Source organism: Chiloscyllium plagiosum, chromosome 17 (genome assembly GCF_004010195.1).
Source record: "Chiloscyllium plagiosum isolate BGI_BamShark_2017 chromosome 17, ASM401019v2, whole genome shotgun sequence".
NCBI lineage: Eukaryota > Metazoa > Chordata > Chondrichthyes > Orectolobiformes > Hemiscylliidae > Chiloscyllium > Chiloscyllium plagiosum.
In genome coordinates, this window is record NC_057726.1 from 33,848,027 (window position 1) to 33,864,152 (window position 16,126).

Consider the following 16,126-nt stretch of genomic DNA (forward strand, 5'->3'; position numbering starts at 1 on the left):
CGTTTTTGCAGGGGGCAGGATGGGAGGAGGTGTAGTCCAGGTAGCTGTGGGAGTCGGTTGGTTTGTAGTAGATGTCCGTGTTGATTCGGTCGTCTGAGATAGAAACAGAAAGGTCTAGGAAGGGGAGGGAGGAGTCCGAGATTGTCCAGGTGAATTTGAGGTCGGGGTGGAAGGTGTTAGTGTAGTGGATGAACTGTTCAACCTCCTCGTGGGAGCACGAGGTAGGGCCGATACAGTCATCAATGTAGCGGAGGAAAAGATGGGGGGTGGGGCCAGTGTAGTTGCGGAAGATGGATTGTTCCACATACCCTACGAAGAGGCAGGCATAGCTGGTGCCCATGCGGGTGCCCATGGCTACTCCTTTGGTTTGGAGGAAGTGGGAGGATTGGAAGGAGAAGTTGTTCAGGGTGAGGACCAGTTCGGTCAGTCGAAGGAGGGTGTCGGTGGAAGGGTACTGGGTGGTACGGCGGGAAAGGAAGAAGCGGAGGGCTTTGAGTCCTTCGTGTTGGGGGATGGAGGTGTACAGGGACTGGATGTCCATGGTGCAGATGAGGCGTTGGGGACCGGGGAAGCGGAAATCCTGGAGGAGGTGGAGGGCGTGGGTGGTGTCCCGAACGTAGGTGGGGAGTTCTTGGACTAAGGGGGACAGGACGGTGTCAAGGTATGCGGAGATGAGTTCGGTGGGGCAGGAGCAGGCGGAGACAATGGGTCGGCCGGGGCAGTCAGGTTTGTGGATTTTGGGCAGGAGGTAGAAGCGGGAGGTGCGGGGTTGTGGGAATATGAGGTTGGAGGCGGTGGATGGGAGATCCCCCGAGGTGATGAGGTTATGGACGGTCTGGGAGATGATGGTTTGGTGGTGGGGGGTGGGGTCATGGTCAAGGGGGCAGTAGGAGGAGGTATCTGCGAGCTGGCGTTTGGCCTCAGCGGTGTAGAGGTCGGTGCGCCAAACTACTACCGCGCCTCCCTTGTCTGCTGGTTTGATAGTGAGGTTGGGGTTGCAACGGAGGGAGTGGAGGGCTGCGCGTTCCATGCTGTATGTATTATTGGAAATATTGTTGGATATAAGTGTAAATGGCACAGTTCTTTTGCGTGGTATTATTTATTAGGTTTATGATCAAGAGAACATTATAATATTCAAAGCATTGGTGAGGTGGGGAATTGTGAAGCAGCAATGAAATGAAGATAATTTCCGGCAAGGTGGAGTCTGATTAACTGCTCATGGACTCCCTATCTGGACTAAGGGACTCCGAATGCCTCCTCCTTTCTCCCATTTTTGCTGCTCCTCCAGCTTTTAACTCCCAGTTACATCCCAAACTTCTTTCTCTCCAGCCCACAACTTCCATCTACCTTTTACCCCAATATTACTTCAACTTTTGCCTGTTGCTCTTTCTGCAATTTCAAGCTCCCTTTACCTCCAACTTTCATCTCTGACCCCCAGCTTTTCTTTCTGCCCCCTCCAGCTTTTGCCTCACTCCACCCCTTTCTCCAATTTTTGCCTTTGGCTTCTGCCCCTCCAGCGTTTGCATCACCTTTTGTCTTTGTCCCTTCAGATTTTGCCTCGTGTTCCTTCCTTCAACATTTGCACCTAACTTCTCCAACTTTTGCCTCTTGCCTCTCTAGCTTTGGATTCTGTCTATTCCAGTATTTGTCCCCACTTCCTTCAACAGCATCCCCCACCCTCTTCCAGCTTTCACCTGCTCTTCTTTATGTATATCCTCTCAAACACATGGATGATGGGCTGGTCTATAAATAAATATTTTGCATCTAACTAGCTCCTGCATTTATTTCAGATATCCTGTAATACTGGTCTTCCAACATCAGGACCACCATCCCCCTGGCTTGTAAGTATTTTGTAAAATTTTTAAGATTTTAAGAAGTTCAGTTTATCATAACCGATTTATAAATGATCATTTTACAATAGTTCTTTTAGCTTTAGCCAAGTTTTAGAGCAAAACAAAATTGCAACATATTAGAATTGGTATGAGAATGATTGATTGATTATTTTAGGACTAGAGACTTGGAAAAACATGACATAAAACATAGGCAGTACGAAACCATTGACTCTAAATAATATCTCCATTTTAAAATATTCTTCTAAACATCACAGCCAAGTATGTATTGGAAATTCCTTAGCAAACTTGAAATTTGACTTGCTTTTTACCTGCTGGATATTATTCAGTGTGTATTTTGTGTCCAGTTTTTTGGTAATAATTACCTTGTCACCCTCATTCTTGTTGTCTCCTCAACATACTAATCCCTCCTTAAATTTATAGTAACATTAAATACTATTTGTCTCAGGTGGACATGAAAATGTTGTCACCCCTTCTTTTGGCCTATGAGGACCGATTACGGGAAAAGGATGCTGCAATGCAAGCCCATGAGGTACACTGGTGATTCTGGAATACCCCCTAAAGGTTTCATCCTGTCCTTTTAAAATCTTATGCATGTTTCTGATGAGTCTCATTTGTTATTCAAGCGACATGAACAAATATTCCTATTAAGCGATGTAAGAATGCTCTTCCTCCTACTCTGATATGTAGATTCCTGTCCATTTTTTACTGCCTTGCCTACAGACAAGTTCAGGAAAACACTGTGATCATCAAAATCAACAAGTACAACAGATTCTATTCCTTTACTGTACCACAGGATCTTGTTACTTATGCTAGTTCTAAATCTATATTTTGACAGATACAGTGACACATTTAACCAAATTTTCCAGGTTGGGGTCACAATCCCACCGTCAGCCTCCATTCCATTGCTGGTGTTATGTTAATCACAATCGTTCTAGCAGGTGACCAGTTAGGAAGCTGTCTCTAAGAGTCATGTTTAATTAAGAATGGTCGGTGAGCTATGAAAGTAAGAGGCCCAACAGGAGGATCACAGAAATGTCTAAGCACCAGCCCCAGTTGGACAGATGGGGCTGTTGCGACAGGCAAGAAACCAGGAAGGTACCTCAAAGGCGGTGCACCTTTTTACCATTATGATGGCTTAAGAGTCATGCATAACCACAGTTGTCAATTTTGTGGCTGTTGCAGTTTGCATCCAAATGGGAGTAAGGTGGGTTTAATGAGTAGAAGGATTGATGATCCCAAGGCCTACTAGGTTATAGCCTTATGGAGTCATGGTGAATCCTAGGAAATCGATAAAGACAGAGGGTGGGCATTTGGCCCGTTGATCATAGTCTCTGTGCTGGTTGACATGGATTACCCATCTATGCCAGGTTCCTGCAATAAATCTGTACATTCTTTCAAATAGTGTTTCCAAGTCCTCTCCTCTGTCTCCACGTGAAAAAGATTTCCTCATCTTCCCTCTAATGTTTCTACAAGGACTGCACTTTAAATCTATACCCGGTGGATTTTGACCACTTTGTTTAGATACATAGATTGTCCCTATCTAAATGCCTCATCATTTTATACACCTGAATTTAGTCACTCCCTTAGCCTCCTCTGTTCCAAGATAAACCACCCCAGTCTATTCAATCTTTTAAAGTTGATAAAATTTTATAGTTCTTCCAACACCCTAGTGAACCTCCTTTCTCCCCTCTCCAGTGCAAAGAACTTTTCTGTAATTTGGTGACCAGAACTGTGTGTGGGTTTGAAGTTGTCTAACTAGTGTTAAGACGGACCCGGAGGGTCCCATCTTTGCGTGTTCTTTTGGAAGGAGAGACTCACACTGGCAACTATGATTAGACGCAGACAGCAGTTTATTCACAGAATCTTAACTGATACAACGAATCTACAGGCATGCATTCGTTGGAGAAGCCGTTCTCCCTTCCCGTTCAAAGTTGACACAATTATACTTCGCGCTGCCTGGAGTCCCCGGTCAGTTCGCCTTCCCCATTGGTCCATTCATCTGCGCGCGCTGGGGATCCGTCTTCCTATTGGCCGCATCGAAGTGCCTGTCCAGCTCCTGCTGTGCTTGACAATGGCTCAGCCATCCCTGGGAGCGGTTCCGATCCCGTATTCAATAGTCCATTGTGTCAAGGAATTACTATGCGTCTGACAGGCTAGCCATTTTCAATAGTTTTAGTTTAACTAAATTGTCAATTACACTTATCAACTTTAGACTTAAATAGAGCCATTCACACTCACTAGTTACAGGTTCCGATAGAGCAATTCACACTTGTCTAACAGTTACAGATTCCGATCAGTTTCTTTATTAATCCCGAGTTTCGATGGGGCAATTGATACTGGCTGGTATTTACAGGCTCCAAGATTTAATTAACATTATGCATATCCCTTACAAGCTCCAGCAGTCATGCAATCGCCTGCAGCAGCTCGCTTGGCTGTTGTTAACCATTTCAGGGCTGGAAGTGTCACCCTCCCTAGCCCTACATTAAACACCGCAGTGAAATCTCCCCAACACTAGTTATGTCTACAGTTGAGCATATACACACTGTTTTTAAATTTTATGCCTCAGCTAAAAATGTGCTGTATGCGGGAAGGTCCTGGTAGCACCATTGACATTCCCTCAACTGACTTATCAAATATAAAAGAAACCAAACTAATTCCAGATGCTGGAAATCAGAAACAAAAACAAATTGCTGGAAAAACTCGGCAGGTGTGGCGAAAAATCAACGTTAACGTTTTGGGTCCAGTGTCTCTTCAGAACCTTCTTTATTTTTGCTGGATTCAAAAGATTATGTCTGAATTCTCTCCACAGATGCTTCCTGACTTAATAGTATGTTTAGTTTGCTACTCACTGATGCTAGGTAGCTACTCTTTGTCGCATTGAAAAGTTTCTGGAAAGATCTCTGAAATGATAATGCATTGCGTTCAGGTCCTGTGCACAATTTTGCAACTTTGCTGTCATCTCACCCCATCACCCAGCTTAATAGACAAAGGAAATTGAATCTATTGTCTCCTATGCTCTGAATTTTGAGACAGTGATCACACCGCTCCATCTTTTTCCAGCTTCTCTACTTTGATTTACGTCTGTGATATCACACTCAACTGGTTCCACCTTAATCTGTTCTTGGTAGCCAATACACCTTCTGCAATGGCTTCTTCATTCACTTCACATGGTCATCTTTGTAATGCTTTTTCCCAGTGGCCCAGTGGTTAGCACTGCTGCCTCACAGCGCCTGTAGACCCGGGTTCAATTCCCGACTCAGGCGACTGACTGTGTGGAGTTGCACATTCTCCCCGTGTCTGCGTGGGTTTCCTCCGGGTGCTCCAGTTTCCTCCCACAGTCCAAAGATGTGCGGGTCAGGTGAATTGGCCATGCTAAATTGCCCGTAGTGTTAGGTTAAAGGGGTAAAGGTAGGGGTATGGGTGGGTTGCGCTTCGGCGGGTCGGTGTGGACCTGTTGGGCCGAAGGGCCTGTTTCCACACTGTAAGTAATCTAATCTAATCTAATCGCCCCAGTGCTGCTCATGATTTGACTCACTAGTGATCCATTTTTCAGTTATCTCCAGAGCATTGACAACTCCTCATGTCTCTCAGGAAGTTCTTTTATCTACACTTCAGTCCTCTGTAACTTCTAGGGTTGTTCATTTTTTCCTAGTGAATTTAATGTTAAGCATCAGCATTGATTATTGTCTTGGTTTACAATTCCTTCCGTAGTCTTGTTCCACATTATTCACTTCTCTTCTGCAGGCATGCTCATGTCCTCCACTCTGACCTGTTTTCCAATTCCCTTCTGTATTCTGCCATGGATATCTTTAAAATTTCTATTCTAGAAATGAAATCTCTTTTGCTATCTCTGTCTAATCCATAAATAAATCTCTGCCTACTTTATTCAGTCATCGTCCTTGATTTTACTTAGTGTTACTTGATGTTTTTTTCCACATTTACAGACCTTACCATGCTAAGGGCTCTGTATAAATATAAATCTGTTTATGTATGCAGATATAAATCAAGTATTAACATTGCCAAATATTTGACACTGGTCATATTCTTTCTCTACTTGATATTTTGCAATTCAGGAAAGCATATTGATTTTAGAAGCAATGCAGATACTTATTTGTCTTTAGTTATTCCTAATTCCTGCAACTGATCTTTGCACATTCAGAGTTATAGAATTGTTACATTGCCAAAGAAGGCCATTGGCCCATCGTGTCTGCACTGTTCTCCAATGAGCATTATGGGTTAGACTGGGATTTCCCTGCCTTTTCCTCATACTGTTGCACATAGTTTCTGTTCAAATAATCATCTAGTGCCCTCTTGAATGCCTCAATTGACTCTGCCTCCACCATGCCTAAGCAGTGCATTCCCTCATGAATGTGAACCACCCAATGTGTGAAAAAGCACTTTCCTTACACCATCACTCAGATTTTCTCTTATCCTCCTCCTTTCCAAGGAAAACACTCTAAACTCATAACTAAATTTAGTCATTCCTGGGACTATTTTTGCAAATCTTATTGGCACTGTCTCTCCAGTGTGTTCACATCCTTCCTGTAGTATGGCACTCTGAATTGTAAACGATACTTCAGTTGGGACCTAACAAGTGCCTAGTATAAACTCAGCATAACATCATGTACCTGTATTCTGTCCTATTAATAAACCCAGTTATACTGTATGCTTCATTAAATATCTTCTGCAACTGTTCAACAACCTTCAACGATCTGTGCAAATATACATCTAGGTCTTTAAGTATTGTAGCCTTTATTTTACATTGATTGTCCTTGTTCTTCTGACTAAAATGTATGACCTCTCAATTCTCTGCATCAACTTCATTTGCCAACTATCTGCCCACTCCATCAACTTGTCTGTGTCCTTTTGGAGTTCTGCACTGTCCTTCCAAGTTTAGTATCATCTGCAAGTTTGAAATTGTCCCAGTGCACCAAGATATAAATAATTATTGTATCAGGAAAAGTAAGGGTCCCTGGGAAACAACTACAGACCTTTCACCTGAAAAATATCTGTTGACCACTATTCTCAATTCCCTGTAACTCAGCCAATTTTGTATCCATGTTGTTTCTATTCCTTTTATTCCATGAAATCTAGCCTTTCTTGGAAATGTATAATGTGGCATTGTATTGAATGCCTTTTTTGAAAGCCCATGTACACCATGTTAACAACATTACTCTCATCAGCTTATTCTGCTACCTCTTCAAAAAAAAAGTCCAGCTAATTAATCAAATATGACCTACACTTTAGAAATCCATGCTGGCTCTTCCTAATTGACCCATCCATTTCCATGTGACAACTAATTAGCTGAATGCTTGTTTCTAAAAGTTTCCCTACCACTGAAGTTCATGTGACCAGCCTCTAATTACTAGGCTTATCCTTGCAACTTTTTTTGAATTAGTGTGTAATTTCTCCAATCTTCCAGTGATCATGAGTTAAAGAAAGACTAGATGATTATTTGTCAGTGGAGTTATGGAGATATACAGCATGGAAACAGACGCTTCAATGCAACTTGTCCATGCTGACCAGATATCCTATATAAACCTAGTCCCATTTGGCCTGTATCCCTCTAAACCCTTCCTATTATAGATCCATTCAGCCCTTTAGTCATACGGGCCTGGCAGCTCGTTCCGTATAGCACCACCCTCTAAATGAAATAATTGCCCCTTAGGTCCCTTTCATATTTTTCCCTTCTCATCTTAAACCTGTTCCCCTTAGTTTTGGACTACCCTATCCAGGGAAAAGACCTTGCTTATTTATCCTATCCATGCCCCTCATGATTTATAAACCTCTATAAGGTCACCCTTCAACCTGTGACGCTCCAGGGAAAATAGCCCCAGCCTATTCAGCCTCTTCCTTTAGCTCAAACCCTCCAAACGTAGCAACTTCCGCGTAAATCTTTTCTGAACCCTTTTAAGTTTCTCAACATCCTTCTTAGAGGAGGCGGACAATAATTGCATCCAATACTTAAAAAGTGGCCAAATGAATGTCCTGTACAGCTGCAACATGACCTCCCAACTCCTATACTCAATGCATTGATCAATAAAAGTAAGCATACCAAATGCCGCCTTCACTATCCCAACTACTTGCGACTCAATTTTTGAGGAACTATGAACCTGCACTCCAAGGTCTCTTTGTTCAGTAACACTTCCCAGGACCTTACCAGTAAGTTCATAAATCCTGTCCTGATTTGCCTTTCCAAAATGCAGCACCTTACATTTATCTAAATTAAACTCCATCAGCCACTCTTTGGCCCATCTGATTAAGTTCCTGTTGTACTCTGAGGTAGCCTTTGCTGTCCATTATACAACCAATTTTGGTGTTATCTGCAAACTTCCTAATCATACCTCCTATATTCACTCTCCAAATCATTTATATAAGTGACAAAAGGCAGTGGACCTAGCACTGATCCTTCTGGCACACTGCTGGTCACAGGACTCCAGTCTGAAAAACAACCCTCCACCACTGCCCTCTGTCTTCTACCTTTGAGCCAGCTCTGTATCCTTCTATTTCATGTGATCTAACCTTACTAACCAGTCTACCATGAGGAACCTTGTTCAACGCCTTACGGACGTCCATATAGATCACATCCACCACTCTACCCTCGTCAATCCTCTCTGTTACTTCAAAAAAACTCAACTCAGTTAGTGAGATACGATTTCCCATTCACAAAGCCATGTCGTCTTTCCCTAATCAGTTCTTGCCTTTCCAAATACGTGTAAATTCTATCCCTCAGAATTCTCTCCAGCAACTTGCCCACCGCCGATGTTAGGCTCATTGTCTGTGTTTTCCTTACTACCTTTCTTAAATAGTGGCATAATGTTAGTCAACCTCCAGTCTTCCAGCACCTCACCTCTGGCTATTGATGATACAAATACCTTGGGAAAGGGCCCAGCATCTCTTCCCTCCCTTCCCACAGAGTTTCCACAGTACCTAGAGTCTGATCAGGTGCCAGGGACTTATCCACCTTTTGTGTGTTTTAAGACATCCAGAACCTGTTCCTCTGTAATATGGACATTTTTCAAAATGTTGCTATATCTTCCACATCCTTTTCCAAAGTAAACACTGATGCAAAATGCTAGTTTAGTATCTCACCCTCTCCACTCCTGCAATTTTCATTCACTTTCTTCGATATCCTTTTGTACATATCATCATCTTCTGGTGCCTTGTGAACATTAAGTGTCAATAATGTACCCAATACATTTTTCCTCATCAATTCTGAGCACTTCTACTGACAGAGCTTCGCATTCTGTCACCATGAATTGGATGGTATCTACTTTCTTGGTAAAGACTGATGCAAAATATTTTTTATTTAACAACTCAACAATGTTTATTGCCTCTGTATGTGAATCTCCTTTTTAGTCCCTAACTGGCCCTACTATTTTTATTCGCTACCTTTTTACTGCTTATCTACCTGTAGAAGATTTTGGGGTTTCTATGTTTGTTGGTGCTTGTCTTCTCTCCTGATCCTTCCTCGCTTCTTTAATATTCTTTCTTACTCACAGGAGGAAATGAAGAATTTCAGAGCTCGAGTAGAAGAGGTGGTGAGGGAGAATGAACAGCTTCATCAGCAACGTGAGAGAAATGGTGCTATTAGCAGCAGAGAGTGGTATGACATACAAAGTAAAAATACATGAGAAGCTTTAAATTGCAGTGAATATAACCTTGCAATATAACAATTGCAGTCATTTACCAGTGCCTTACAGATTAACAGAAGCGTAAGTGCTGAAATTTTAGAAACTTTATTGTGTTGACTTTGCACCCCCAATCCCAATTTAGACCTGTACTTTGAAGTGCTGACTAGCAAAGTCTGTTGGTTTAACTCTTTTACGCATACCTTAGTGAGTTTGTTGTATAAATCCTTTATAAAACGTATCCTTAAATTGAAATTAAATCTTCCAAATGACATGCATGGCTGAAAAATGCAGCAGTGAGCTCAGGCAGTAGGATCTAAGTAACAGAATCCTTGTGTCATTGAATTGGCTGGACTCCGAACTGGACTGGATTTTGTTTCACTTTTAAATAGTGTCTTCTAACACACTGTTTATTTTTGTAAATACTTTTTTGAGAAAAAATATTTTAAATTTTTTGCAAAATTACAAAATCACTACAGAATAGTATAACAACCTTATAATATAACAGCAATAACAGTAAGCAAACTACTACTCTAATCCACAAACCACTGAGGAGAGAGAGAAAAAAATCTATAAAAACTACAATTCAATAAATAACTTAAAATAACCTAAATTAAGCCAAACTCAGTGCAGTCCCACAAAGCTCCCCACCACCAGGATCATCAGTAGGCAAACCCAATTTTTGTTTGAGATTCTTCCTCCCTGGGGCCCCTGGACCACCAGACATAGCCCTTACGACTACACAAAGGCCCTGACCAATATAGCTGACAAGTCTGCGTCTATATAATTCAGAAATGGCTGCCACATTCTATAAAACAGTTCCATTTTCTGGTGCTCCATACTCGTGAGGAGGTCCGGGGAAAGTGTTCCATAACTAATCTATGCCACCCTGAGAGTCCTGGGGGAATTTTCTGACACCCAGCTCATCCGAATGTTCTTCCTCACACAGAATGAAAAAATATTAAACAGTTTCTTCCCATGCGCGTCCAAAGAAGAGATTTGGCAAGCCCAAAATTAGGGACACTGGATCCGCCTTAACCTCAGTTCCCAAAACCCCTTTCAAAGCACTTGCTATGGCACCCCAATATCTACGAAGCTTGTGGCATGATCACAAGCAATGAGTAAGAGTGCCAACAGCTGTTTTACATTTGGGCACATTGGGAACGCTCCTGTCTTAAATTAGGGAACGTGCTGGGAACCTAACGTGGTTCCAAAATGATTAATGCGGCATTTCAGAGATTTTACTCTGAATGATACCAATCTGAGGGTTGTGATGAGGGGCGGGTGAAGATGGAGTCATTTTTCAAGGATCTGGAGCTCCTGAGTGTGACCCCTGAACAAGAGTCTTTTCTCGATGCCCCCTTATCAGAGCAAGAGGTGCAGGAGGCTGTGAAGCAGCTTCAGAGTGATGGACTTCCCAGCGAATTCTATCAAGCACTTGTAAGCACTTGTCAGGCCCAATACTCAACATTTTCAATGATTCATACAGTCATGATCGTCTCCCACCATCTCTGAGAGGCCAATATTTCTCTTATTCTTTAGAAAGGGAAGGTCCCAGAGGATTGTACTTCATACAGGCCCATTTTACTCTTAAATGTTGACTTTGAAATCCTATCTTAGACTTTTGCGTTAAGGCTGGAAACTGTGTTACCTTTTATTGTTGAAGAGGACCAGATGGGCTTCATAAAGGGCTGCAGATCCTCAAATAATGTTAGGAGGCTGCTTAATGTAATTCAAGCGTGTCAACGACAGTCAATACAGGGATTGGTGATTTCTCTAGGTGCAGAGAAGGCAATTGGCCGAGTTGAGTGTCCGTATCTTTTTCATACTCTAGAGCGGTTTGGCTTGGGTGAAGCCTTTATAAGGTGGGTAAAGGTTCTCTACAGTGACCCTCTCGCTGCGTTCATCACCAATGGGGTACAATCAAGCAATTTTAGCATTTTTAGGGGCAGCCGACAGGGATGTCCCCTTTCGCCATTGCTTTTTACATTAGTGATTGAACCGTTGGCAGAGGTTCTCAAAATTACAGAAGATTTTGTTGTAGTCGGATGATGTCCTCACTTATTTGTCAAATCCAGCAGTTTCGGTACCCACCTGATGCAATGCATCAGTTTGTTTGGTGCCTTTTCGGGGTACAGGATCAAAATCAGAGGCTATGGGTAATCTTATGAAGGTGCTAGGTTTTAAGGGTGAATCTCGATTCCCATTTAAGTGGTCACGGGGTGGGTTTTATGTATTTGGGCATATTCATTACTCCAGTTCTTGATCAGTTGTTTAAAGCTAATTTTGTTCAGTTATTCAACAAAATTGAACAAGACCTTTGAAGACGGGAGATGCTTCCGGTCTCATGGTTAGGTCGGATAGCTCTTATTAAGATGAATATTCTCTCCCATTTGTTGTACCCTATACGGATGCTCCCCCTGATTTACGATAATCAAATGTTCAGGAGACTGAACGGGCTGGTTCAGCTCTTTTATTTGGCATCGTAAGCGAACCCGTCTTAAATTAGCTAAACTGCAATTGCCTTACAGACTTGGGGGAGTGAATCTCCGGACATTAGAAATTATCAACAAAGCTTGCTTTTATCTTACATGAGTGCTTGAGCTTGTGGGGACCGTTTTTCAATATGGTGAGATATCGAAACCTCTCAGGCAAAGTGCCCCCTTACTAGTTTGCTGGTTTTGGGCAAAATGAGGATAGTTAAGGAATATTGCCATAACCCAATAGTTATCAATACTGTTAAAGCATGGAGGACAATTCGGCAGCGGGAAGGCAATATTGGCAAAACATATTTTATTTCACCTGTAGTGGGTATGACAAGTTTTCAACGGGGGATGATAGGTTCAGGATGCAAACATTGGGCGGCTAGGTGTGTGTCTTGCATTGGTGATTTATTTGAGGGAGAAACAATGATGTCTTTTGAAGAGGTAGCGTGGAAATACAAGCTATTTAGCAGGGACCTCTTTTGTGTTTTTCAAGTTAGGGATTTTATTCAAAAACAGTTTTTGACTAATTGCTACAAATCCAACATAGACAGGAAGGAGCTTAGTGCTCAGACTACATTTTCTGTCAGCACATTATGTTATTAATTAGGGGGTGGCCCCTCAGATGAGTTCAAGAGAGAGCTAGGCAGCATGGGAAGGTATTTGGGAAAACACAAGAAAAATATTAATTTGCAATAGGACCCACACTGTACAGTTGAAGGTTCTCCACTGGGTCTACTTGGCTCTGGATCATTTGTCAAAATTTAAACCAGGAGTATCTTCAACATGCCCCAAATGTAAAGGCACTCTTACCCATTGTCTCTGGTCCTGTGATATGCTTCAAACATACTGGAGTGCTGTGGCGGGTGCAATGGAGGGGATTTGGGTGTAAGGGTGGAGAAGGACCCGATCTCTTCTTGGCCTGCCCAGTGTATTCCCTGTAGATGCGCATGAAAAAAAATTTTCAACATCCTCACTTTCTGCACAAGAATTAATATCTTGTTAGGTTGGGTGTCCGAGAATCCCACAGGCCTGTCAGGTTGGCGTAAGATTGTTATGGAGCATATGCCCTTGGATTTTCTTACAAGTATGGTCCACCACAAAACTGAGAATTTCTATAAGACATGACGGCCCTTTTTGGAATACCTGGACACAGATTTGTCCACAACACTAAAGGGTTTTTATGTAGCCGTAACGATTGTGCTTTATGACTCTGATTGTTAACTTTCCCAACCCTGACCCTGCAGGCTGTTGCTGTGAGACATTCATCAGCCTGCCTGTGTGGAATTATACTTGAGCCCTGTTTACCCTTCAAAACTAATATCACAGAATTACCCTTTCTCACCCATAATTTATTGTACTTTTTATTCTTTCATTGGATTTCGGTGTTGCAGACTGGCAAATATTCCCCATCTGTAATTGCCCAGAAGGAGGGCAATTAGAAGTCAGCTACATTGCTGTGGATTTGCAGTCACATGTAGGTCAGACCAAGTAAGGATGATGGATTTCCTTCCTTAAAGGACATTAGTGAAGAAGTGTTAACAGTGCTTTTGTAAATTCCAAATTATTTTCTGTTGAATTCAATTTCACCATGTGCAATGGTGGATTTGAACCCATGTCCCCAGAGCATTAGCCTGGGGCTCTGGTTATTAGTCCAATGACATGAGGCAACACCACCCACCCTTTTTACTTGTGAACCAGAGACATGTATTTTACACAAAATTATCATAAATTCACATGTAATGGCAGCCCAGTGATTATTTTGAAACTGAAAATTAAAAAGTCAATTAGTAAGGAAAATAGTTTGTATAATATTGTTGATAGCTTGTGACCCATAGTGCTGGATACAGCATAGATAAATGGAGGTTTTTCAACTTTGTTTGTCTTTCCAGGAATCAGTTGCAGGATCAGGCAAAGTTGGTTTTGGAGGAAAACCAAGTCTTGATGGAGCAGCTAGAGATACAGCAAGCGAAAGCAAAAAGCAGTCATAACAGACACATACAAGAAGGTGAGCCTATATAACATACAGCAGGCAATCTGATATTTAAATGAATTCTTCCTATTTTAACATCTGTCCCAGCACATTTGAATTTCTTGAAGACTTTTTCTTGCTATTCACTTCCCTTCCACCTGGAGTATATCTGTTAATCTGTGGACTCCAGGTTACCTTTCACTTTCTGCCAGTTTTATTTTGTCTCCGTGTTGCTTTATCATGAAGTTTCCTTCATATTTTGTTATTTTTTGCCTTGAATATTTATTTAGTTTATAATATTTTAAATTTACTTCAAGAATGCCTTACCATTTGCAACTCACTTTTGCAGTTGTTTTTGGTACAACCTGTCATATCACTAGCTCAAATGTTCTAATATTTCAGAAATGTGATGCATCTACACTGTGGCATTTATCTTCATTATCTCATGCTACCATTTTAATTCAGCTTCAGACCAGGTGCACCATGTTCTGGAGCTTTTCAAGCTATTGACCACTACTTTGGATTTCCATTAAGGATAGACTACCAAATATCTCGTTCTATATTTTTATCTTGATTTTAGTGTCAAAATTGACTAAACAATTGATGCTGCTGGAATCAGAGAAACAAAACCAACAAAAGGAGTTACATGAGACTCAACAAGAATTGAACAAAATTTCTTCAAAGTATGACCAACTTAAAACAACTCTTGATGACAGAGTGAGAATTGATGAACATACCTCAATGGTGAACAACCTCAAAAGGTACCTTTTTTCATTTGTTCAAATGCCTAGAATTAACATTTAGAAATTAGAAATCTTTCAGGTTTGTATGCAAAAGGGCTGAAAATAAACTGCAAACATTTTAAATCAGAATTTGCCATAATTACGTAAAATACATGCAATTGATCCTAGTACAGTGGTAATAAAATAACTCAAACTGTTTAAGTATAATTTTAAACAAGGTGTGCTCAAATTTTTGAATAAAACTAGGAAATGTTGAAAGCATAAGCATGTGGCGAATATACTAGTAAATTTAGACATTAAGTTAACAGTTCAAGTATAGTGTCTTCTCATGTCGTTTTGCTGTAGCCATATCCTGTTATTTCTTTTGGACTATCATACCTGTCACAAGTTGCATAGGTTACATTTATTTTCAAAGTAGTTTACAAATGCAGAATTAAAATAACTCCTTTTACCTTAAATTCAGTGAACTCAAGGTGACTATCTTTTTTTCTGCATCAATTCATTGATTTATTGATCATACCCATGCTTCCCACCAAAAATAAATATGTTGGTGACTTTGTTTCACCTTTAGTAGAAACAGAAAGTAGGAGTAGGCCCTTTCAGCCTTCTCTGCCATTCAATATGATCAGAGACAAAAAATCTGCAGATGCTGAAATCCAAAATAGACAAGCAGGAGGTTGGAAGAATACAGCAAGCCAGGCAGCATCAGGAGGTGGCGAAGTTGACGTTTTGGGTGTAACCCTTCTTCAGGACTGGGGTGTGCTGAAAAAGGATTACACCTGAAACGTCAACTTTTCTCCACCTCCTGATGCTGCCTGGCTTGCTGTATTCTTCCAACCTCCTGCCTGTCTATATTCAATATGATCAGGCTCATTCATCTGACTCAGTACCCTGTTACCATGTTCTTCCCATACCCTTTGATCCCTTTAGCCCTAAGAATTATATCTAACTTTTTGGAAACATTCAGTGTTTTGGCCTGAATGGCTTTCTGTGGCACAGAATTCCACCACTCTGAGTGAAGATATTTCTCCTCATCTCAGTCATAAATGGCCTTCCCTGTATCTTTAAACTGTGACTCGTGGTTCTGGACTGTATAGTCATCAGGAGCATCCTTCCTGCCTTTATCCTGTCTCGTTCTGTTAGAATTTTATAGGTTTTTATGAAATCACCTTTCATTCCTGTAAACTCCAGTTAATACAGACCTAACAGATGCCGTGTCTCTTCACATGTCAATCCTGCCAACACAGGAATCAATCTGGTAAATAGAGTCATAGAGATATATAGCATGGAAACAGACCCTTCGGTCCAACCTGTCCATGCCGACCAGATATCCCAACCCAATCTAGTCCCACCTGCCAGCACCCGGCCCATATCCCTCCAAACCCTTCCTATTCATATACCCATCCAAATGCTTCTTAAATGTTGCAATTGTACCAGCCTCCAC

At 41.5% G+C, this 16,126-nt stretch overlaps 1 protein-coding gene across 1 annotated transcript in view; it reads left to right on the forward strand.

Moving 5' to 3' along the window:
• cep89 (centrosomal protein 89) overlaps positions 1-16,126 on the forward strand; it is a 116,390-nt gene that overhangs the window by 51,458 nt on the left and 48,806 nt on the right. The window contains exons 11-15 of the mRNA XM_043706832.1: positions 1,791-1,841; positions 2,299-2,382; positions 9,356-9,459; positions 13,860-13,975; positions 14,520-14,700. Coding sequence (XP_043562767.1) covers positions 1,791-1,841; positions 2,299-2,382; positions 9,356-9,459; positions 13,860-13,975; positions 14,520-14,700 — 536 coding nt within the window. The remainder of the gene's footprint in view (positions 1-1,790; positions 1,842-2,298; positions 2,383-9,355; positions 9,460-13,859; positions 13,976-14,519; positions 14,701-16,126) is intronic.